Below are 25,310 nucleotides of genomic sequence, written 5' to 3' on the forward strand. Positions count from 1 at the left end.
ACTTTGTTGTTACTTTGGCTTCTTTTCAGGCAAAGACTTGTAAAAACTGACCAAAAATATTGTGTTAAAAAGTGTGTTTTGGTACATTCCTGGGCTTGCAGTGTTGCTGGCTGACCCTGGGCAATAGCTTAATCGTTTTTTCAGTTCTTTAAAGCAAACTCTCCTTATAATAATGAAAACAAAAACTTTTTGCTTTATAAAAAGTTATTATATGTCAAACTGTATTTCTGGCCAATTCTAATTCCTAGCAATAGTCAATAGAAATATATCATTAGATAAAACCACCAGAATAAATGAATAAATTTTTCTTTTTTTTGTAGCATTTTGGCAGGAATTTCCCTGAGCAGATCCTGTAACAGCAACCTTGGTTCAAATGACTTGAAAAAGACTACACTTTTAAGAAATGCAGAAAATCAAGTTTTATTCATGAGCTTTAAAAATTAGCCTAAATGGGTTCTAATTTTATTATTTTAGTATGTTCATTTTTAGATAAAGAGTATAGTGTGAGTTGATTTGCCAAGTAAATGACAAAAAGTGTTTTTGTTTTTGTTTTTTTTTTTTGTCATTCTGCCATATCAAAATCATGAAAGAATTTTTGAGTCCATTTTTAGTCCTATCTTGCTTAATGTTATTTATTCTCAAAAAATATCATTGAGGATAATATTGGTAGTCTTTAAAATGTAATGAAACTGAGGCTCATAGAATATGACAGACTTGTATAATGCCCTGCAGTAAAAATAGAGTGAGTTTCTTTTTTTATTTTGACTTCTATGTCAGTCTTATAGGACCAAAGCACCAGAAAGTTTGTTTTTAAATTATTTTTATAAAAACTAAATCATCTGTGATGAGGTTTTAAGTAAAGCATAATAGAACAAACCGACGACTAAGCCAATTGCACTTCATTGTTCAGTTTGGTAAGCAAAAGTGTCTTAGTTTGCCTCAGAGACTGACTCCCTGAACATTACTGCTAAAAGATGTATTTATTCAAATATGTCCTCACATATGCACTTCATGTGCATGCCAGCAATCCAGATTTCTACAATTATAAAAGTGAGATAGTTGTAAAAATGACTCCTATACCTCAGGAGAAGACTCTGTCCTTGCAGCTCTGCCACTTCTAGAAATTACAGATTTAAGCCATAGTTGCACGTTAATAACATTTGTAATTTCACTCATCTATCACCAATACTTCTATTTTAATGCCTGTTTATTTTTTCAGTTAAACTGCCAGGAGTAAGAACTTATATTGATCCACATACCTATGAGGACCCCAATCAAGCTGTCCATGAATTTGCCAAGGAGATAGAAGCTTCATGCATCACCATTGAAAGAGTTATTGGAGCAGGTAAGACAGTGTGTTTAATTCAGACTTTTAACTTGTGTTTATATTATAGAATGTAATATATCAATGTTCTGATCTAACTCAAGATGTTTTTAATCTTCTGTAATTGTCTTGCTTTCAAAGTGGTATATAATTGATCGTATTTTACTACTACCCTCTACATAGCTCATACTTAAACCTGCAAATGTCTAGTTTATGAAAACAATAAACCAGCAAAAATAAATATTCAAACATGGTGTTTTAATATCTGCTATTTACTATATTTCATACATATGTAATTTTTAATGCCCAGAAAGATTTACAAAATTCAAGTATCCAATTATTTTGTGTATGCATCATCTCTTCATTACGATTGTTTCCTTTTTGTCCTGCTATGATCTTTTCTTATTTTCTCATTAGTGTCACTGCTATAGTAGAAAGCAAAGGAAGAAGGAAGCGGTTTTCAGTCAGTTGCTTTTGGTTTCTTTCTAATGTTTCCATTAAGGTTTCTATATGTAAGACAGATGAAACTAATAACCCCCAATGTGTTTCATGATCACGCATAGGTGTTTTTTTTCCCTGTGGACCATTAATGTCTTTCAGCAATGACAAGGAAATTTGGACTCCCATTTAATTTTGTTTTGTCTAAACTTTGCTATTCTAAGAGAACTTTAGAGTACTATTTTAGAGTAAAGATGTTTAATGAGTTTATGTGTTTTCTACATCTTTATCACAAGGTGAATTTGGTGAAGTTTGTAGTGGACGCTTGAAACTTCCAGGAAAGAGAGAATTACCTGTGGCGATTAAAACCCTTAAAGTAGGCTATACTGAGAAACAGCGCAGAGATTTCCTAGGGGAAGCAAGTATCATGGGGCAGTTTGACCATCCTAACATCATCCACTTAGAGGGTGTCGTGACCAAAAGTAAGTACAGTGGCAAACTATGCATGTGTGTGTGACCATAAATATCTGAATTTCTTCTACTAGGTTATTAATTTCAGGATACACATAACACTGGGCATGATAATTCGATTAAGAGTTTCTCTGATATTCATATGTGTCCTATACTTCAGTGGGTTCTTGTCAAAGCTGATCTTCAATGAACCTGAATTTCTGTTTATTATTTTAAACATATGTATTAACTCACTTACTATGAATTCAGCACCAGAGAAAATGTATCCAGATAAAAGAAACAGTAAAAGTATCATTTTTTTTTTCCTCTTGGCTCTTTCACTTTTTATCCTAATGAAATATTAACTTCAAAGTTTCGATTGAGGCATTGAAGTTTAACATTTAATAGGATTACTGTAACCATAGGTGCCTGCCACCTTTTAAGTGGCTCTTTAGAGCTGGGTGTATTTCTTTTATTCCTTTTTTTGGTTGAGATATTTTAATAGTTCTAAAGAAAGCAATAGCCTCAGAAGACTGGGAATATTCCTTAAGACTAATTATTTTGTTAAAGCAAATCCTGTTTTTACTCAAAAATAGCTAAAATTTCACATCTGTCAAATTCTTGTTAATTTCTTGTAAATATGGTTGTGTGTTGAATGTTCCAATACAAGGATTTCAAATAATTTTTCAGTCATCCAGTAAAGTATTTATGTGACACATAACCAAGGCCTTTATATTCTTTTAATCCGTTTTCACTTTGCCATTCCTATGTATTCTCTTTCCTTCCCTTATTCCTCATACCCTACATACCACTTGTAAAATCATCTGAAACTTTTGGCAAGGAACAGTCTTTAAACTTTTTTTAAACATTGATTCAACTTCCATTTGCTATTAATCAGTTTTAAATGATGTATGCCAAATATGCATAGCAGCAATGTATGTTCAATAAGTGTTCTTATCCTACAAAGTAATGTAATTGATTAGATGTCCATTTTTACCATTTTGCTTTTTTTTTTAATTTTTTTAAATTTTATTTTATTTTTAAACTTTACAATATTGTATTGGTTCTGCCATATATCGAAATGAATCTGCCACAGGCATACATGTGTTCCCCATCCTGAACCCTCCTCCCTCCGCCCTCCCCATACCATCCCTCTGGGTTATCCCAGTGCACCATGGAAAACAAACCAAAAACAACAGCAGCAGTAAAGACGGCTTTTTCACAATAAAGAGGAACAAAAGAAACAAAAAAAAAAGTATCTGATTTATTACCAGTCAATTCTCAAATCATGATTCATTCACAGTAGGTCACAGATGAAAACACAGAAGAAAAAGACCTTAGCTAAGAGTATCATGTTGATGCTTGACAGAGCTTTTGCATCAGCCTGTTTTGCTGGAAGATTGTTTTTCTCTATGAATCAGAGAGATACACATCTCCAGTAAGAATGCCTATAGAGGAGGAGCATAACACAGAAATAAAATTACCTGCAGACATGTGGGTTTCTTCAAACTTAGATATGTTTCTTTCCTCCACTTGATGCCTAAGAAAAAGTAAGGGGCAGGGGCAAGAGGCAAATGAGAGGCAAATAAAATAATTTTTATTGGAAGGAATAAAATAAAAGATTTTACAAAAATCATGTCCTGTGATGAATGGGGAGGAATATTTTAAGTTAGAATGTGATCTAAGGGAGAGTGTCACAGGGCCAGTAAAATGAAACCAGAACTTGAACGGGGCTATATTCTATGTGAGAGGAAGGACTTTGGAAGGACATTAGTGATAGCATATACCGGGATAGATGCTGTGGAAACAGGAGTTAACAGTGATTGAGTAATCATTTGCTATGCAAAAAAGGTACTATCTATCGTAAAACATACTTCTTAATGACAGTCACAGTATAATAGTATACAAAATCTTTGATTTATTTTATGTCTTCTTTTCATCCTTAATATGACTGTTAAATTTCATTTCCTCAAATAAACACTGACCATGACTTCCTCAAGGATATATGTAAAACTAATGGCTATACATAGGCAGCCAATCTACCCTGTAATGAGTTAAGCTGTAATGTGTAGAAGAGTGTCAGATCACTATTATGATCACAGAAGGCAGTACTGCATAATGATCAAGAACATGGGCTATGGATCTATCCACTGATTTTAATTTTGCTTCTGCCATGAAGTACTATGTGGCTTTGCACAAGTTAGTGATAGATTCAGAACCTGAGTTTCCTCACTAATGACATGAGATAAGAATGCCTCATAGTGATGTTGTGAAGGTGACTTGAATTAATACAAGTAACGTTTAAATGGGCATGACACAGAGCAGGTAATTAATAAATACATGGTTATTACTTTTCCATTTATCTCTCTTCCTATGCTCTGAAATTCTCCATATCCATGTCATTACTAATCCATTTTAATTGATATGTTACCCTGTCTACATTGCCTCTTTCTCTGAAACCTAACTACCTTTGCAGTTCCTTCAAAACCTTATTCAAATTCCATCACCACCTCCACAAAATAATTCCTCATCACTTAACCCTGAAATAATCTCTTCTTCTTTTTAACACTGTGCTAATGTAAGGATTTTTGTAAATTTCTGCAGTGTTCCTTACTGGGTCCAAACCTCTTATTCAGATCTTTTATTTATTTTTTTTCTCTCTTGCATATATATTTTTAGCTCCCTGGCTAAAAATATTTGCTCCTTGAAGAAGCAGAAACATCCTAAATATTTATGTTAATCCATTACACTTAAACCTGAACCAATCCATGCCACTTTAGTTAAAACTTTGAGCCTCAATGTCACACGAAAGAAAAAATCATACCTACCTTATAAAAATTTTATGCAGATGAAATTAAGATATGTTTGTGTGTGTGAATAAAATTGAAGATAATTGTATTAGTGAATAAGTATTTATTTTAATCTATTTAAGTAAATGCATCAGATAATAATAGTGTTAGTCACTCAGTTGTGTCCGACTCTTTGTGATCCCATGAACTGTAGTCCACCAGACTCCACTGTCCGTGGAATTCTCCAGGCAAGAATACTGGAGTGGGTTGCTATTCCCTTCCCAGGGGATCTTCCCAACCCAGGGATTGAACCCAGGTCTCCTGCACTGCAGGCAGATTCTTTAACATCTGAGCCATTAGGGAAACCATCAGATAATACTAGACAAGATCCAAAAATTATTAAAACTAATATTCACCTACTTTTATAGACCCTTAATTTATTACAGAACTTGTTTTATGTGAATGGTCCTTGCTGAGACAATAAAAGACAACTAAACTTCTCAAAGTAAGACAAGTGAATTTGTCATATACAATTTTATATGCATTTGAGACCTTTGTTTTTGAAAGCAAATGTCATCATCAACAAATGATCATCTTTAAATTCTGTAAAGTCTAGTTTAAAAAACCAGGACTGTGGTTGAAAATACAGACTTAACATTTCCAATATTCTAATCAAATATTCTCTTTGATGTTGCTGCCATGAAGCTACACATATGTGTAAAGCAAAATGTAAATATTTAAAATATTTCTTTGTCTTATTTCTTCTATATGAGTTGAAACTGTTTCCCCTTAATAAATGTAGCTCTTGATATTCAACCTAGAAAGTCTTCAACTTGTTTTTAATTTACCATGTTGCAACTCACTTTATTTGTGTCCTTAATTTCATGCTCTCTGATCTGATGCTAATTTATTCAGCAATTATTCTCAACCTGCAACACACAGATAATGAGACATAAGTGCAACTAAATCTTGTGATTTTTTCTGATTGAAGCAAAGGTGGGGAGCCTGAAGTAGCACTGCTCAGGGTGGTGCCATCATGAACCTTCTTTCCTGTATTACTACCCCACCTGCTAGAAACATGGGCTCTCATTCAGATTCCTTCTGTGATTTGTTGTTAAACAGGCCGCATCATAAACAGATATATATTCTACAGAGGCTTTATGACAAATGATGTAAAAACCCACAGTTCCTGGCTTAATTGACTTATTCACAATGCAAGATGCTTTAATATAATGTACATGGAGCCTGCTTTTACTATTTAAATAGATTCAGGAAACAAAATTTAAGAGGGAAATTATAATTTATCCACTGTAGCATTCTTTGTTCTCAGATTTATTTTTCTCACCCATGGAAATATTATCAAAATTGAATAAATATTTCAATTAAGTCTTAGAATTATTCATAGTTGTGTGTGTGTGTGTGTGTGAGTTAGTCACTCAGTCATGTCCGACTCCTTGTGATCCCATGAACTGTAGCCTGGCTGTCCATGAAATTCTCCAGGCAAGAATACTGGAGTAGGTTGCCTGCCATTAGGGGATCTTCCTGACCCAGGGGTCAACCCCAGTTACCCACATTGTAGCCAGATTCTGTACTGTCTGAGCCACCAGGGAAGCCAGTTATATTTTAGTTCTCCTATAAAATTAGTAATTTTAAACAAAATGCTAGAGAACAATGAAAGAAATTTCTCCCTATTTTTCTTTCTGTGTCTGAGGAGATAGCACATTCAATGACAATTAATTGTTTAAATTGTAGGACAATTCTGACTTATTATATAAATTTGTAATTATCTTTCAAATATAGTATTTTCTATCGTATGAAGTCCATTTTATTTTATAGGCCTTTATTATATATTACCCAGGGCTATTCCAACAGTCTTCAAACTAGTCTTGCCATTTTGGTATTTTCCAATGGACATTAGTCCATTTCATACATTTCACAAAATCACTTTCCTCTCCTGCTTCATCACCAGGAGCAAACAAATCAAGCAGAATACATATATTTTGATACTTGATATAATTTGATCATATCTCCATTATACACTATTTCTTTTTCCAGAAATTTCTACCTAGTTCTTGTTCTTCCCCTTGGTGATACTTCATTCAGCCTTAGCATGTCCTCTCCATTTTCCTCAGCTCTACTTGACCTTTAAGATTATTCAAATATGACATTCTCCATGAGACCAGCATGATTTATCTTAATTTTCCCTTCTGTCCTCACTGTCTGCCTTGCATAGAGTAAGCTACTCAATAAAGCATCCGAGCTCTACATGTGTTTTATTTGCTCACCTCCAGGTTGCTAGATCAGGGCTTCCCCAGTGTCTCAGTAAATAAAGAATCCACCTGCAATAAAGGAGATGCAGGTTCAGTCCCTGGGTTGGAAAGATACCCTGGAGGAGGAAATGGCAACCCACTCCAGTATTCTTGCCTGAAAAATCCTATGGACAGAGGAGCATGGCAGGCTACAGTCTATAGGGTTGCAAACAGTCGGACAGCTGAGCAACTGAGCACGCATGCACCCGTTTCTAGATCGGTACTCAGCACATGTAGGATTCCATGTATTTGTTGAATGAATGAATTCTCAGCCAGAGACAATCTTACAAATTCTAGTTGCATGTATCTGCTGCCCATTATATCATAGTTATCTCTCTATACATATACTATCCTACTACATGATGAACTTCTTGAAATTGATATGTGTTTACAGTGTCTCTAGTGTCTGTCATAGGACCAGACACATTAGGTAATCTTAACCCTTTTTTTTGAAAAAGACAGGATTGATTAGGCTTCCCTGATGGCTCAGTGGTAAAAAATCTGTCTGCCAATGCAGGAGACATGAGTTCAATCCTTGATCTGAGATGATCCCACATGCCACGGGACAACTAAGTCCATGTGGCACAACTACTAATCTGTGCTCTAGAGCCTGGGAGCTAGGCTGAAACTGTGCACCCTAGAGCATGTCCACAACAAGAGAAGCCATTGAAATGAGAAGCTCATACATCGCAATTAGAGACTAATCCACACTCACTGAAAACTCAACTAGAGAAAAACCTGTGCAGCAACAAATCCCAGCACAACCAAAAATAAATCAATAAAATAAGTTTAAAAAAATGAATAATATTAAATGACTCAGTGACTAAATTGCAGTTATCTAAAAATTTTAAATGAGTTAAAGTGATATAAAGTTTATATTTTAATTTAAATAACTTTGTTCTATAAAACCATGAGTGTTTTAGGGAAAAAGTTAAAAGGCATACAAAGGAAAGTGCATGAGGATCTTTTCACAAGACCTTGCATATAGCAGTTATAACCACTACACACACATATATTTCAGAGCTAAAGACACACATAGGTTCAAAGTAAAGGATATTGTTGCTGTTTAGCTGCTAAGTCGTGTCTGACTCTTTAGAGACCTCATGGACTGTAGCCCCCCAGGCTCCTCTGTCCATGGAATTTCCCAGGGAGGCATACTGGAGTGGGTTTCCATTTCATTCTCCAGGGGATCTTCCCAATCCAAGGATATAACCACTACTTATCATTAACATTACTTTAAGAATGTGGTATGTTAATGCTTTTTACATATTATCTCCTTTAATGTGCACAACAATGCTATCCTGAAGATAATATTTGTTCTCAACTTACAGATAGGAAAATTTAACCTTAAAGAGGTCAAATACCTTATCTGGTATCATAAATATAACATAGGACAATACCAGATTTAAAAATGATTCTATATGACTCCAAAATCCAAACTCTTAAGCAGTGTACATTACTAACTTCATATATCATTATTCACTACACACGTGACAAGAAACATTTATTTATTCAAAAGGTATTAATTGATCACCTACTAAATGTCTGTTCTTATTAATCAGTAGGATACAGTGGAAATTAAACAAACTGATTTCCTGCCTTTATGGAGCTTACCTTTGAGTTGGAGAGACAGAAACTAATTGAACAAATACATTTATGATACATTAAATGAAAAAAAGTAGCGCTAAATTAGGAGATTATGGATTGTTTCTATTGAGAGTTGTTGGTTTCTATTTTAGAGAAAGATCTGTCTAATAATGAATCTGTCTAATCAATTGATCTGTCTAATCAATTGAAGGTGTGGGCCTTACAGGTATCTGAGGACAGTGTAGTATAGGAAGAAGGACCTGCAAGGCTTGAATGGAACTTGAATAGAATGCTCAAGAGACCACAGGGCCAATGTTGCTACAATGGAATGAATGAGAGGAGTCTGGTGGAAGCTTAATTTGAAGATGTAATAGGAGCTTAGATGGTCCCTGCAAAGACTGTCTCTTAATCTGAGCTTTGGAGCCAAGATGTGATGGAATCTTATTTCTACCTTAATAGGATTAGTCAGGATGCTGTGTTGAATAAAGATGGTAGAAGTCAGTGTTGAAATGGAAAGAGAGTGAGGAGACTACTGTCATTCACATCTCATTAGGGTTAGATCAGGGTAGTAATCTAACAGGATGGTGAGTAGTAGTTGAATTCTATAGATGTTTTGAAGGCAATCACAGGAAAGCTTCTTGTGAATTAGATGTGGAATGTGAGATAAAGAGAAGACTTGATGATAATTTTAAATTACTGTTGTCCTGAGTCCCTTAAAGAAAGGAATTGCCATTTATGGGGAAAGCTGCAGGAGGAGCAAGACTGTGGTTGGTAATCAGTAGTTCCATTGTGGACAAGTTACTTTTGAGAGGCTTATAAGTATCCAGTTGTGTAAGATTGGACCCTGAAAGTATAAATGAAGATGTTTGCAGTATGAGTATGCTTCGATTTTACATCTTCCGTTTCACAAAAGGAAACAATTCTATGAGCCATTATCAGGATAAACCATGATGGAAATAAACAAATTTAACACTGAAGTAGAATGGATGCCAGACATCTATTATTCTATTACATCTTCAAATTAAGCTCTTTACCAGACTCCTCTCATTCATTCCCTGTCCTTTCATGAATGTTCTTTGCAAGTTCCAAGCCTTGCAGGTTCTTCTTTCTACAACATACTGCCCCCAGATACTTGTTTTGCATTATGACGGCATAGAGAGGTATAATAAATAAACAAAATATTTATTAAATATTTACAAGTGCTGTCTCTGCTGCTGCTGCTGCTAAGTCACTTCAGTCCTGTCCGACTCTGTGCGACCCCATAGACGACAGCCCACCAGGCTCGTCTGTCCCTGGGATTCTCCAGGCAAGAATACTGCAGTGGGTTGCCATTTCCTTCTCCAATGCATGTATGCGTGTTAAGTCACTTCAATCGTGTCTGACTCTGTGCAACCCCATGGACAGCAGCCCACCAGGCTCCTCTGTCCACAGGATTCTCTAGGGAAGAATACTGGAATGGGTTGCCATTTCCTTCTCCAAGTGCTGTCTCTGATAAAAGCTAAATCTTACTCACCAGAAAGATAGATAACTGTAGAAAGAAAGATTTCCTGGCTCAAAGATTGACTATTAGTAAATCAAACCTTGTGATTTAAAGTCAATTTCATTATTAATAAAAGAAAGCTGTCACAATTTTAATTCTTAGATTCCTCAGCTCCTGTAACAAAGTTGATAATCTCTGAGTTCACAAGTAATTATCCACCTTCACTAATGTCAGAGACGTTCTGACTCATTTTTAACTTGATAAATGAGCAGCTAATGAAAAAGTTTATATCAATGTAAACAATCTGAAATAAAAGAGGATATTATGGAAAGCCTGAAATTTCTACTTAATAGAAACATTTAGCTTTTCCATGCTCCTGTCTCAGGTAAGGTATAGAGGTTTTTGATTTTATAATCTTTCCCAAAATTAAAATTGCATAATTTTATAAGTGGAATTAATCTCAGTGCCCTGCTAAGTTCTGATTGCCCCATACGAACTCCTCCCTTCCCACTCCACTTCTTAATAAGCATTATCTATTCCTACTACAAGCACAAAATCCCATTTTCTGGTTGACCATTAATAATTGAATTGTGATATTTGTTATTCCAAGCTTCCCTTGGAATAAAAATAAAAGTAATTTCAAGAAGCTACAAGTATTAATGCAGTAAATGAAATACCAGCCAAATATATAGAATGGCATAGCAAAATAAAACTACAGATATAGAAATATAATAATATACTCAGACATTCAGTCGTGTCCAACTCTTTGCCACCCCATGGATTGTAGCCCACCAGGATCCTCTGTCCATGGGATTTTCCATGCAAGAATACTTGAATGGGTTGCCATTTCCTTCTTCTGAGGATTTTCCCTACCCAAGGATTGAACCTCTGTCTTCTACATTACAGGCAGATTCTTTACCAGCTGCACCACTATAAGCATAGGCTTACTTTTAATTATTTACAAATCTTGTAAAATGTTTCTAAGAGAAACCAAGTGACAGCTGTTTTCCAGTGAATTATGATGTTTCTAAATTAAATGCTCCCTTATTTCCTTAAATGATACATTGTGTTTCCTGATGCACTCCTGGTTTCAGAAAAGCAGGTTAGTATCAATGCAAATAAAAGAATAAGCCTGGATTTAGCTACAACTCTTGTGATGCGACCTATTTCAGTGTTTCTCAAAATATAATGTGCCTCTGAAGATATTGCTAGAATGCAGAATCTGTTTACATAGATTGGTTTGGGCTCTGAGATTTTGCATTTCTAACAAGCTCTTTCTTGGGTGATAGCTATACCACTTGTCAAGGGCCATGCTCTGAAAAACAAGGGCTAAGTCAACATTACCCAAAGTTTGTTTAACCTAATTTTGAGATAGCTTATGAAGAGAAACTGCTTTAAAAGAAATGATGTGTTATCTCCTTTCTTGAATTTTGTTGGACATGAGCAACAAAAAAACATCAGTAAGGCAGCAGATGAAGTTTAGTTTTATTGTGACGAGAGAAACCCACATATCATGATATCTACCCTATTAAAATTTTAGGTGAAGATTACACAGTACAGTTTTGTTCATTGTAAGCACAATGTGGTATGGCTAATTTCTAGAAACTTCTTGTCTCGCATAATTGAAACTACATACCCATGAAACAGAAATCCCCCCTTTCCCTTCCCAAGGCACTGGCAGCCACCATTCTGCTTTATTTTTCTATGGGTTTGAACACTTTAGATTCTTCACATAAGTACTATAGAACCCAAGACCTATCCACTTCACTATTGAACACTGCCAAATGCTTGGAGCATCCATAAATAATGATTGTTTGTAAGAATATGTTATTTATTGAGAGCAACTGCATTCCCACTGGATCTACCATTTATGCATGAGCCGCATGGTGTGGCACAGTCATTATTATCAAAATTAATATAACACAAAAGACTATCTTTTAAGTTTTAAAATGAAATGTAAAATAAATTTGGAAATTATAGGCATCATAGTGTGGAGGGAAGGAAAACAGCTTTCATAGGTAGACCTGAATTTGATTCCCAGCTTTGTTTTTTATAACTTGCACTAATCAACTCAGATAATATATTGAATCTTTTTAAGCCATACTTTTCTCTCTGAAAAGAGTCATTTGTAATATCAGTGTTACACAATCTTGAGGACAGTTAAAATTAATATCATGACTTGTAAGAAGTGGATGCTCCATAAGTCAATCAACTATAGCTGTTTTATGATTATCAATACAAAATGATAAAATATGACCTAGGCAAATTCCTCGAATAATCTGTTTCTATTACTGCTTAGACTCTGCCTGAACTGGGTCCTTAGTAAATAACATAAAGTAATATAAAAACTCCACTCTCAGATTAAAATCATGTTTTAACATGCTTTATGAGCTCTTTTTATATTGATTTTTTATAATATGCTTTCAAAATTATTGGCAAATCTACTCTTTGTACTTCAACTGGATAATGGAAAATGATTTATACCATTTTATTGAGTTTACAATGGTTAGAGTAAGCCACATTAATTATTACTATGTCATCTTTGCAGGCTAGCAGGAACTGAGACAAAACATAAGCCAAACTAAATATAATTATCATTAAAATGGCTCAAATATAAAAAATAATCGGATGGTTCATGAATTTTCTTATTCTTGTCAACAAAAGAAGGGCATGCTTATTTGCAAATATGCATTTTTATTGCTTTTCCCCATTTTCTGACCGAGAAGGCAATGGCAACCCACTCCAGTACTCTTGCCTGGAGAATCCCATGGACGGTGGAGCCTGGTAGGCTGCAGTCCATGGGGTCGTGAAGAGTCGGACATGACTGAGCGATTTCACTTTCACTTTTAACTTTCATGCATTGGAGGAGGAAATGGCAACCCACTCCAGTGTTCTTGCCTGGAGAATCCCAGGGACAGTGGAGCCTGGTGGGCTGCCGTCTATGGGGTCACACAGAGTTGGACACAACTGAAGTGACTTAGCAGCAGCAGCAGCATTTTCTGAAATATGAGAGGCATTTTAGGTTCCTATCATATTTTTCAAATAACACTTTTGCTATTGAAAATACAACCTACACCGTCATAAATAATGTATCTGACTTTTAAAATTAGGTGATGAACCCCAGAAAAACCTTATAGGAGAGAAACCAGGTGCCTAACTCCCTAAAAAAGTAACCATTTTTTTGTTTCCAAATATATACTATTTAATAACAGTAAGGTTTATGATCAGTTCATTCTCTTTAGATTGTGAATTCTTTCATCTAAGCTCAGTGAACTTGGGTTGAATTTAAGGAACAAATTTGCCTAAGAAAGAGGTTTTTTACATAAAGATTTATCCAACTCCTGCTCAGGAGACCTTGGGAGAGCCATAATAAATATTTACACTAACCCATAACTGTAAGAAGAGAGTCTAAAAAATTAGAGGATAGATGCAAAGAAGAAATTCTAGAAAAAGAGAACAGAAGGAAACTGAAGTTTGTGTTGTAGTAATATAGGGGTGGTACTGTAATCATAAAAGACTTGGGGTAGAGGAGGTAAAGGTAGATATTGACAAAGTCTTCACTTTGATGGACAAGGCATCTGCTCACATGGTAGGGACTGAGGTGCTGATGAAGGAAAGCTTTGACTACATCCCTTGGATATCTGCTGGAATTCGGTTCTTCTCGCATGGTAGGGACTGAGAGGTGCTGATGAAAGGAAGTTTCAACTATATCCCTTGAATATCTGCTGGAATTCAGTTCTTCCAGTTCCAGTTAAACTCTGACAACACCCTCAGCAGATTTCTGTAAATGAAAGACAAAGAGCTTCACAGGGCAGATTCCTGAAACATAGGCTGATTCCTGAAAACGTAGACCTTCTTCTAGTTTGTTCAGAGCTGGTGTTCAGTAAGTACACACTCTTTGGTGCTAATACCTATAATTTTTTAAAAATACTTCCATACTGTTTGATAAAAAGCTGAAGACAGGGTTACCTGCATGTCCCTTTTGTATGCCTACTCAGCTTCATCTCTGAGTACTTTTGAATTCCTGAAATCAGACAGATGAAGGAGTGATGTCTCGTATAGCAGGACATTTCAATATTCCAGCATTGTGGCTGGTGGAACTTTGGACATGTAGGTCCCTGTGCCAAAACAGTTATTATTTAGTTCTGGACTTTTGAAAGAAAAGGGGTTTCAACATTAATGATAGTCAGAAATAAGCCCTAGGATATAAAAATGAGACCAAAGGACCAAAAGCAGAATTTGGTCTATTTAGTAGTTTGTCTGAGGTCCATTGAATGGGTGTGGCAATGCCCTTAAAATGAAGTTAATCTGGGAGCAAAAAACTGACTCATTTGAAAAGACCCTGATGCTGGGAAAGATTGAAGGCAGGAGGAGAAGGGGACGACAGAGGATGAGATGGTTGGATGGCGTCACCGACTCAATGGAGATGAATTTGAGTAGATTCCAGGAGTTGGTGATGGACAGGGAGGCCTGGCGGGCTGTGGTCCATGGGCTCATAAAGAGTCAGTTACGACTGAGCAATTTAAACTAAAGTGAACTGAATCTGGGAGCATATCTCAATTTATGAATTTAGATTACAGTAATCCTAAGGAGAAAAGGCATTTATAATCTTTTTTGTTTGTTTGTTTATTGCCATGGCCATTTACAAATACAACATGAGTCCCTCTTTTTTTTTTTTTTCCTGGTATTGTATTTCCAGTCATTTTAAAAATCAGTGTTCCCCAACTCATGTCCTGTAACTTCCTGAATTATAAAAGGAAAATCCAGGCCTCTAGCTGTGTTTGAAGTTGACAAGCTCTTTCATGACAAGATACAGGCTACCTCTTCTTCCTGAAGTCCTTGTCACCTTTTGTTACAATGGTGACACTTTCAAAGTTCAAGTCAAATGACAACTCTAATGCATATTTTCTACATATGGGATGTTTTACGTAACAGGTATACTACAAATATATGATAAATTATTTTAGGCAAACTTTTTTTTATAACTTTTACAAACTTTAAAGAGGAGGAGAGAAATCAATCTGCCTTTATAGTATTACTTGTCACATTCCATTAAAAGAATAATACTGTGAAGTGTTTTAACAGAAGATAATTATCTGAGTAAGAAATTAGACTGAACTATTGGTGGCTCAGTGGTAAAGAAACCGCCTGCAATGCAGGAGAAACATGTTCGATTCCAAGGTCGGGAAGATACCCTGGAGGAGTGCACAGCAACCCACTCCAGTATCGTTGTCTGGAGAATCCCATGGACAGAGGAGCCTTACAGGCCACAGTCCATAGTGTCACAAGAAGTGAGATACGACTAAAGTGACTTAGTACACGCACATACACCATATTATACTAAATAGTGAGTTTTAAGTGACTTTGGAATGAAAACTCCTTTTTCTTCCTAGTTGCTTCTTTTTTGTATGTAATTATCTTTTTATATCTGTTTGCACTTCAAGGTAATGTTGATTGAATAAATTTAAAAGTTCTAATTCTATGACCTGAATGAATCACTTCTCAAGTAAAATACAGGTACCTTTCTGGACAATGCCATTAAGTTAATTATAGTGCATTTCATAATTGATAGGCTTCATTTCCCTTATTGTGGACTTCTCTCATAGCTCACTCGGTAAAGAATCTGCCTGCAATGCAGGAGACCTGGGTTCCATTCCTAGGTTGGGAAGATCCCCTGGAGAAGGAAATGGCAATCCACTGCTATTGCTAAGTCGATTCAGTCTTGTCCGACTCTTTGTGACTCCATGGACTGCAGCCCACCACCAGGCTCCTCTGTCCATGAGATTTTCCAGGGTAGAGTACTGGAGTGGGTTGCCATTTCCTTTTCTAATGCATGAAAGTGAAAAGTGAAAGTGAAGTCGCTCAGTCGTGTCCGACTCTTAGCGACCCCACGGACTGCAGCCTACCAGGGTCCTCTGTCCATGGATTTTCCAGGCAAGAGTACTGGAGTGGGTGCCATTGCCTTCTCCGCTCCAGTACTCTTGCCTAGAAAATCTCATGGACAGAGGAGCCTGGTGGACTACAGTCCATAGCGTCACAAGAGTTGGACACGACTTAGCGACTAAACCACCACCACCACCATTTCCCTTATTATATAAAAAATTAACCAATAGACATACCATAAGATCTTTTTCCACTTACCTCAGTATAATTTAGCACTAAAATTGTATGTAGTATACATTTACTAAAGAATAAAGGGGCATTTTAAAAAATATAGTGAGGTTAATGTGGAGTGATAAAACTAACAACCTTGTTTTAGGTATTTTTTCATATAGCAAATATTTTTGATCTTATATTTTTCATCTTATATCACAGACATATTACACACAAAATGCCATAATTTTATGAAGGTAAAATGTGATCTTTTCTCTTGGTCAAATTACATCTAGCAATGACATTTATGCACAAAGTTGATAAAGTTTATAAAATAATGATATACAGTAAATTTAAATTCTAAGTTATGGGCACATATTGGATAGCAATATGACTTAGGGGATACTCACAATAACTCTGTGAGGCAGGTGCCATTAGTGTCCCCATTTTGGAGGTGAAGAGGTACACAGATAAGAATTGATTTGCTTAAGATCATATGATAGTAGTTGTTTAATCTAGGATATAAAGCCAAGCAGTGTGGCTTCAGAGTCTGTCCAGCTACAGTTTTATATCAGATGTGAAAAGAGGAGGACCTCATCCATCAGAACAATGATTACAAGAGATGTTTCCAGATAGCAAGAGGAACTAGAACAGGGTTTTGAGGGATGGAAAAATTTGGATTGATAGAGATTGTAGCTATGTGGCCTAGAGGGAAAAGAGAGGTAGCCAAAAGTAAAAGTATTACAAGAATATGGAAATAAATTTGGGAAAATGCAACATATATTCCAGGGATCATCAGTAGGGCTGTTAGACTGGATGAAAGTTTTTATTTAGAACTCTTGAGAAACCTGTATGCAGGTCAGGAAGCAACAGTTAGAACTGGACATGGAACAGCAGACTGGTTCCAAATTGCCAACATCTGATGGATCATCAAAAAAGCAAGAGAGTTCCAGAAAAATATCTATTTCTGCTTTATTGACTATGCCAAAGCCTTTGACTGTGTGGATCACAACAAACTGTGGAAAATTCTGAAAGAGATGGGAATACCAGACCACCTAACCTGCCTCTTGAGAAATCTGCATGCAGGTCAGGAAGCAACAGTTAGAACTGGACATGGAACAACAGACTGGTTCCAAATAGGAAAAGGAGTACGTCAAGGCTGTCTATAGTCACTCTGCTTATTTAACTTATATGCAGAGTACATCATGAGAAATGCTGGGCTGGAGGAAGCACAGGCTGGAATCAAGATTGCTGGGAGAAATATCAATAACCTCAGGTATGCAGATGACACCACCCTTATGACAGAAAGTGAAGAAGAACTAAATCACATCTTGATGAAGGTGAAAGAGGAGAGTGAAAAAGTTGGCTTAAAGCTCAACATTCAGAAAACGAAGGTCATGGCATCCGGTCCCATCGCTTTATGGCAAATAGATGGGTAAACAGTGGCTGATTTTATTTTTGTGGCTGCAAAATCACTACAGATGGTGATTGCAGTCATGAAATTAAAAGGCACTCCTTGGAAGGAAAGTTATGACCAATCTAGACAGCATATTGAAAAGCAGAGACATAACTTTTGTCAACAAAGGTCTGTCTAGTCAAGGCTATGGTTTTTCCAGTAGTCATGTATGGATGTGAGAGTTGGACTATAAAGAAAGCTGAGCACCAAAGAATTGATGCTTTTGAACTGTGGTGTTGGAGACGACTCTTGAGAGTCCCTTCGACCGCAAGGAGATCCAACCAGTCCATCCTAAAGGAGATCAGTTCTGGGTGTTCATTGGAAGGACTGATGTTGAAATTGAAACTCCAATACTTTGTCCACCTCATGCAAAGAGCTGCCTCATTTGAAAAGACCCTGATGTTGGGAAATATTGAAGGCAGGAGGAGAAGAGGACAAAAAAGGATGAGATGGTTGGATGGCATCACCGACTCATTGGACATGAGTTTGGGTAAACTCCGGGAGTTGGTGATGGACAGGGAGACTTGGCATGCTGCAGGTCATGGGGTCGCAAAGAGTCGGACACGACTGAGCAACTTAATTAACTTGTGAGAAAGATGAATGTGTTTCCTGGATATTATTATTTGACATTTCATATCATTACCTCTATTAAAATGAAATTCATCCTTAAACTCATTTTCTACACAAATGGACTTTGATATTGAAATTTTTTTCATCTTAAATATCAATCTTTATCATTCTTGTGATACTGTCTTCTCTCTGACCGCATTTAGCATGTACTAAGATATCATCATGCCAGGAATTTACTTGCTACTCAAAGAGGACTGTTTATATATATATATATAAAACATTATATATGTATATAATGTTTTATATGTATATATATAAAATTTGCACACAAAAATAAAAACTTCCAGGTAAAGATGGCACTACTGATAAAGAACTTGCCTACCAACTCCGGTGGACACAAAAGATGTAGGTTTGATCCCTGAGTCAGGAAGATCCCTTGGAAGAGGGCATGGCAATCCAGTCCAGTATTCTTGCTTGGAGAATCTCATGGAGAGAGGAGCCTGGTGGGCTATAGGCATGCAAAAGCTGGACATGACAAAAGCGACTTAGTATGCATACTTTTCCTAGATAAGACTACAAAATAAAAAAGCAGCAGTTTATACCACTGTGCTCTTTTCAGGTAAACCAGTGATGATCGTGACAGAGTATATGGAAAATGGCTCTTTAGATACATTTTTAAAGGTAAGATTTTATATAAATGCAACCATTGAAAGTGTTATTTATATACTGACTGTGATGTTGAAGGAGAAATAGAAATATCTGGAGTCAGGATAATTGTACTACAAAAATTAACTTTGGCTTGAAAATTGGCTTGAAACTTATACAAATGCAAATTACATGTCTCTAGGGTTTTATTTAATGTATGTTAATGTGTCTCCCCCCAAAGAAATAAAGGAGGAAAGGAAGGAAGGTGGATAGGAATGAAGGAAAGGAGAAAAAGAGAATTTTTTATAAGTATTTAACTCTCTGTAAAGTAAGTTAGACAGAGAAATACAAATATTATATGGTATTGCTTATATGTGCAATATAAAAAATGGTATAAATGAGCTTGTTTACAAAACAGAAATAGTGTCACAGATGTAGAAAACAAACTTATGGTCACCAGTGGGGGAAAAGGGAGATACATTTGCAGATTGAAATTGATGATATAGATGCTATTATATATAAAATAGATAACTAATGAATATCTACTGTATAGAAAGAAAACTCTACTCAATACTCTGTAATTGCCTATTGGGAAAAGAATCTAAAAAAGGGTAGATATATGTATATGTATAACTGGTTCACTTTACACCTGAAACTAACACAAGATTGTAAATAAATTACAATGAAAAAAAATTTTTAAAGAATATAAGTATTTAAATTTCTCAAAATACGTAATATCAGGCAGAACAGGGAAAATGTCTATAAAATCCGTGAAAATCATATACTAATGAAAGAGTCAAACAGACTCATAACTCCCCTGAGGGCCAGCCACTGCTTGTACTTCTGTATTTGAAGAATCATTATGTGATAATAGATGGTAGTCAATGTTGTTAGATCTTTTGGGTTTTAGGAAAATAATTTACTACGCAACTTTCCAAATGTTAAACTTTGGCTACTCATTTTATTAGTAAATAGTATGTGCTGAACAATGTAACATGTTTGCAGGCCTGATTAAACCTGTAGACTGGCAACCTTTCACCCTCAAATGGCAACAGCTGTCATTGATTAGAAAAGTGAAGCAGCAGTGGCATTAGTTATCATCCTAAGAATATGACAGGGGTCCAATGGTAAGGCAAATTTCCCTTCCAGTTTCCTGCCTCTACCAGACTCTGCTGCCAAATTTCTTGTACGTTTATTTATCAGCCCCTTAAGGTCACATCATTCCTTTATTTCAAAATAAGCATCAGTTGAGCCTTATTCGGTGTGTCTACACCAAATCCAGTGCCCGCAAGCCTCCCAGAAATACTAACATTCTCCTGGTCATTGCTCAGTCCCTCCCTCCCTCATCTGCTACTGCAGAATCTCACTTATTTCCTCTGGCCACTTCTTTACCCCAATATGCCTATCCAAACAGCTTCTTTTAAATCACTTCTAAAATATGCAGTGTTAACCCAAGGCAGGCACTAAATTGGAGTGATGAAAACACTCTTCTGATGACTAAGAAAGGAATTACAAAGCAGAAAAGAGCAGCAATACATAAGATTTTGGTCGAGGGTTTTCAAAGCCTTCATCTGCTTTCACTGAGTAGAGGACACTTTGTATACACTTGGTAACTGATACAGTTATCAGGTTTACTGTCTATTGCTTAATTTTTTTCCATTCTCCTTCAGATAGAAATTGCAATGTGAATTTGGTAGTAGTATGTATTAATTTAAGGATTGAAGGAAGATCCAGTGATAGGTGTTGCAGGACTAATGTTTCTGTATAATCTTTACAGAAAAATGACGGGCAGTTCACTGTGATCCAGCTGGTTGGCATGCTGAGAGGCATCGCTGCAGGAATGAAATACCTTTCCGACATGGGCTACGTGCATAGAGACCTTGCTGCCAGAAACATCTTAATCAACAGTAACCTTGTGTGCAAAGTGTCTGACTTTGGGCTTTCCAGGGTACTGGAAGATGATCCTGAGGCAGCCTACACCACAAGGGTAAGATCTAACAGAATGCCTTCTGAAATACTACGCTGGAGACATTGAATATTTAAAGATTTTAAAAAGAAAAAGAAGTTCCTCCAATATAGGAAGAAAGAGGGAGGAAACAGAGAGGGTGGCTTAAAAAGTCCAAATAATTTCCTTGTTAGATGTCAGAAAATTCAAACATTAAACTTAGATAAGCTAAGTATTCACGTAATGAGTCTTAACTGTTTATTTTTTTGTACAGATACTGAAAATAAAAAGTTTGGGTTCAGAGTGGATACAACTGATAAAAATCATATACAGTATTAAATGTAAAAGTTAAAGAATGTCCTGTATTAAAAGTAATAAATATATACATATATTAACATATAATATATGTATGCATGTAATATGTGCTCATATTATGTATCTGAATATATTAATATGCTTTGTATGTGAATATATAAACATGTATAGCATTTCAGTCAGTCAGTCAGTTCAGTCGCTCTGTCGTGTCCGACTCTTTGTGACCCCGTGAATCGCAGCACACCAGGCCTCCCTGTCCATCACCATCTCCCGGAGTTCACCCAAACTCATGTCCATCGAGTCAGTGATGCCATCCAACCATCTCATCCTCTGTCATCCCCTTCTCCTCCTGCCCCCAATCCCTCCCAGCATCAGGGTCTTTTCCAGTGTGTCAACTTTTCACATGAGGTGGCCAAAGTATTGGAGTTTCAGTTTCAACATCAGTCCTTTAGCATAAACCCTATATATAGGGTTCATGTATATATATATATATATATACTTGTTCATGTATAAAACAAGTACGGAAATATCTAAATATCTAAATATAAATATTATATTTAGAATATAAAATTCTAAATATTCATATGATAGGGAATAAAAGAGCTATTCCTTCAGAAAGTTTTGATTTACTGGAAGTATTTTAATGCCTAATTGCTTTTCTTTTATACCATGTAAACTGTTAAGCCGGCTTCTATGGAAAATTGGTCACTAAATCATATTGTCAAAATGAGCATAAATCAACACCCTTTTCCAGCAAAGTAATTGCTTCCTGAATCATTGTAATACAATTGACAGTTCTTTCTGTAGAAAACTCTGGGTAATGATGGAACAGAATTTCCTGGGCAGTCTATGCACTGCATTTCTTGAGTTTTAATGCCTTATAATAAACTAAACTTGTTCTAAATCTTTTGAAGGTCATCAAAACATCCTCAATGTTTAAACGTCTTACGAAGGCAGGAATTTATCATTATATCTTTTTCACTATATATACAATGTTGTTAACTTTTGTTTCAATACAGAATACTTTTAACATCACTTATGCTAAATGTGAACATTTTCTAATTTAATTCAATGTTTTAAAATTACTTGTTTTAGTCTATTTTAGATTATAAGGCTGTTTTTTTTTCATTGTGTTGTGATTTATGGATCATTAGGATTTCACTATGCTGAAGATCAAGAGTAACTTACCTAAGCAAACAAAACTTTCCATTGGTCAGCCTAATAAATCAATAAATTAATTGGTGGGATTTTCCTGTCTTCTAGACCTAATTATTATTGTCATTATTTCTGTTAACTGAAACCTCAAGTAGGGATTCTCTTGGGATTAGAGTTACACTTAATAAACTTGGCCTAAACAAGACTGAGTTTATAGAAAAATCTGTTCCCAGTATGGTTGGTTGGTGTCTTAGTTATTAATAAATGTATAAAGTGAATTTGTCAAGATCTGTGTAAATGTGTTATGCTAGTGGAGAAGGAGGGGGAAGGAAGCCAAAGATGAGGCCCTCAAGATTTACTCCTCGAAATGGGGTATGGTTGCACTTTGTGGAAAATCCATATACTGAGAGATGAGTCAGTGAGGGAACTTCAGATAATACTGATATACGATATGATGGTCAGAGGACCAGGAGAAAACTTCCAGGCTGAAGTTTAAAATAATCGACAAATTGCAGTTTGAAGAGAAATCATAAGGGCTTCCCTGTGGCTCAGAAGGTAAATAATCTGGCTGCCATGCAGACCTGGGTTCAATCCCTGGATCAGGAAGATCCCTTGGAGAATGGCAACCCACTCTAGTATTCTTGCCTGGAGAATTCCATGGACGGAGGAGCCTGGTGGGCTGCTATACCACATGGGGTCGCAACGAGTCAGACGCGACTGAACAACTATTTATGTATACATATATTATTATATATGTTAACACATATATTATGTATACATATGTGTATGTATACACATATTATATAATAAATACATATAATAAAATATATAATAGTAATATAGGCCATCCCAAATGCCACCTAGTTGGCCTAATGATGTGATCTTGCCTGTGAATATTTAATTAACAAAAGTATGTTTCAGGAGAGTCTTCTTAAAGTGGTATTATCATGTTTCTAAGGAGCAAATAATTCAAAATTAGCTTGAATAATTCAAATTAATGTCAACTCACAGAAATTTCAATCATTACATGAAGTTGTTATTTCTTCATATGTCTTGAAGCTTTGGTTCATAAAGAGCAATTTAAGTCCCATTTTTTTTTAGTAGGTAAATTAAATTTTTTTCTTCCTGCAAAACAGGAATACATATTTTAGTTTCTTCCAAGAAAATATTTAAAACCCACATTTTTCTCTCTCTCAGTCTCTATTTTAAGGTGTATTTGCTTATAGATGACATATTTGTTGCATGGATTTTCCTTCTTTGAAAACTTAAGAGAAAAGAGTTTACACTGAAATGGGTGAGATATAAAATTGTCTATTTTGTAAACTAAGAGAAAACTTACCAAATCATAGTTTTTATCATGTAAAAACCCAAACTTGATAACCTTGTGAGTGTTCCCCCATAATCTAATTTTAATAATTTTTAATTTGGTTGACTCTAATTTAGATACGTGCCTTTTACTTTTAAAAATAGTCAGTTTGATCAAATACACACAGAAGTATGACAATAAAAAATAAGAGAAATCAAGTCTAAAATAAATTGCACAGTGTCAGGAGAAAGTATAACCAAGTTGTTTTTTTTTTTAATATATCTGATTTTCATGCTTGTCTTATTAACTTTGAAACTTCTCAGGATTGCATTCAGCAATCAAGAATTTCTATTTACAATCCCTATATTAAAGGAAAAAGTGATACTCTGGGAATTTGAGTCCTGTACTTTCTGTTAGCAAGTCATGAAAGTATACCTTATTGATTTGCCTTACTGCCTGCTTTCCCCACTTAAAGTTGCCATCCTGATACTGTAATTGAGATGTGGGTCCTGTATGTGTTCCAGCAGTCAGACAGAATTTAAACTAGAAGGCTTCTGGACAGCCAATTAGAAGTCAGTCTACAAGTGCTTATGGGCTTGAGATATGTGAAAGGAGACTGCATGCTGTCAAACAGATTCACTTAAAAATGCTACATCTCTTTCTACATCTTTTCAGTAAGGCAGAAGTATCCTTAGATACATTTGAAGTATGTGGGCATTTTTTTTATTCTTTTTCAATTTTAGGGAGGCAAAATTCCAATCAGATGGACTGCCCCAGAAGCTATTGCTTTTCGAAAGTTTACTTCTGCGAGTGATGTCTGGAGCTATGGAATCGTGATGTGGGAGGTTGTATCTTATGGAGAAAGACCCTACTGGGAGATGACCAACCAAGATGTAAGTACAAAACTAGTCCCCTTAAAATTTGAAATGAGATATAGGTCTCTGAGTCATGCGATTTTTATATACACGCGCACACACACACACACACACAAATATAAGTGTGTATATGTGTATATATATGTGTATTTCTGAAAATGAGAGGTGCTTAAAAAAGTGAAAGGCTCTTTGCTTAACCTCTGGTCTGTTTTGTTGTTATTAAAATCCTTTATACAAAACCTCAAAATAAGTTAGCACAAAGGAAAGCAAGTTATTGTTATATAAAAGCTTAGTCCCTTGCCAGGACAGTTCTAGCTATACTATCATGATGTTTCACTCATTTCATGTCAGTATCATTTTCAAAAATGAAGAAAGAGCCATCAAAGAATGAATACTGACAGGCAAGTTTTTACAACATGTGCCTGATAAAAGGAGCTAATACTCCATATGAAAAGGATGAATGATATTGATTTAACAGTGGATGCTCTTAGAGAATAAAAAGAAATAATCTATGTTTCTTTATATTTAAAAATAGAGGAAGAGTTATATTGTCTGTTTAATTTTGTAAAAAGT

The 25,310-nt window shown here is 35.6% G+C and overlaps 1 protein-coding gene across 12 annotated transcripts in view; it reads left to right on the top strand.

Annotated features, from left to right (window-relative positions):
* EPHA5 (EPH receptor A5) overlaps positions 1–25,310 on the top strand; it is a 405,634-nt gene that overhangs the window by 354,333 nt on the left and 25,991 nt on the right. For all 12 annotated transcript variants that reach the window (XM_086407625.1, XM_086407629.1, XM_086407626.1 and 9 more), the window contains 5 exons: positions 1,220–1,345; positions 2,059–2,244; positions 19,116–19,177; positions 20,919–21,128; positions 24,606–24,755. In XM_086407625.1, the coding sequence (XP_086263751.1) occupies positions 1,220–1,345; positions 2,059–2,244; positions 19,116–19,177; positions 20,919–21,128; positions 24,606–24,755 (734 nt within the window). The remainder of the gene's footprint in view (positions 1–1,219; positions 1,346–2,058; positions 2,245–19,115; positions 19,178–20,918; positions 21,129–24,605; positions 24,756–25,310) is intronic.

The sequence above is a fragment of the Bos grunniens genome, chromosome 6 (genome assembly GCF_055505025.1).
Source record: "Bos grunniens cultivar Pamir isolate PY7600 chromosome 6, Bosgru_T2T1.0, whole genome shotgun sequence".
Classification (NCBI taxonomy): Eukaryota; Metazoa; Chordata; class Mammalia; order Artiodactyla; family Bovidae; genus Bos; species Bos grunniens.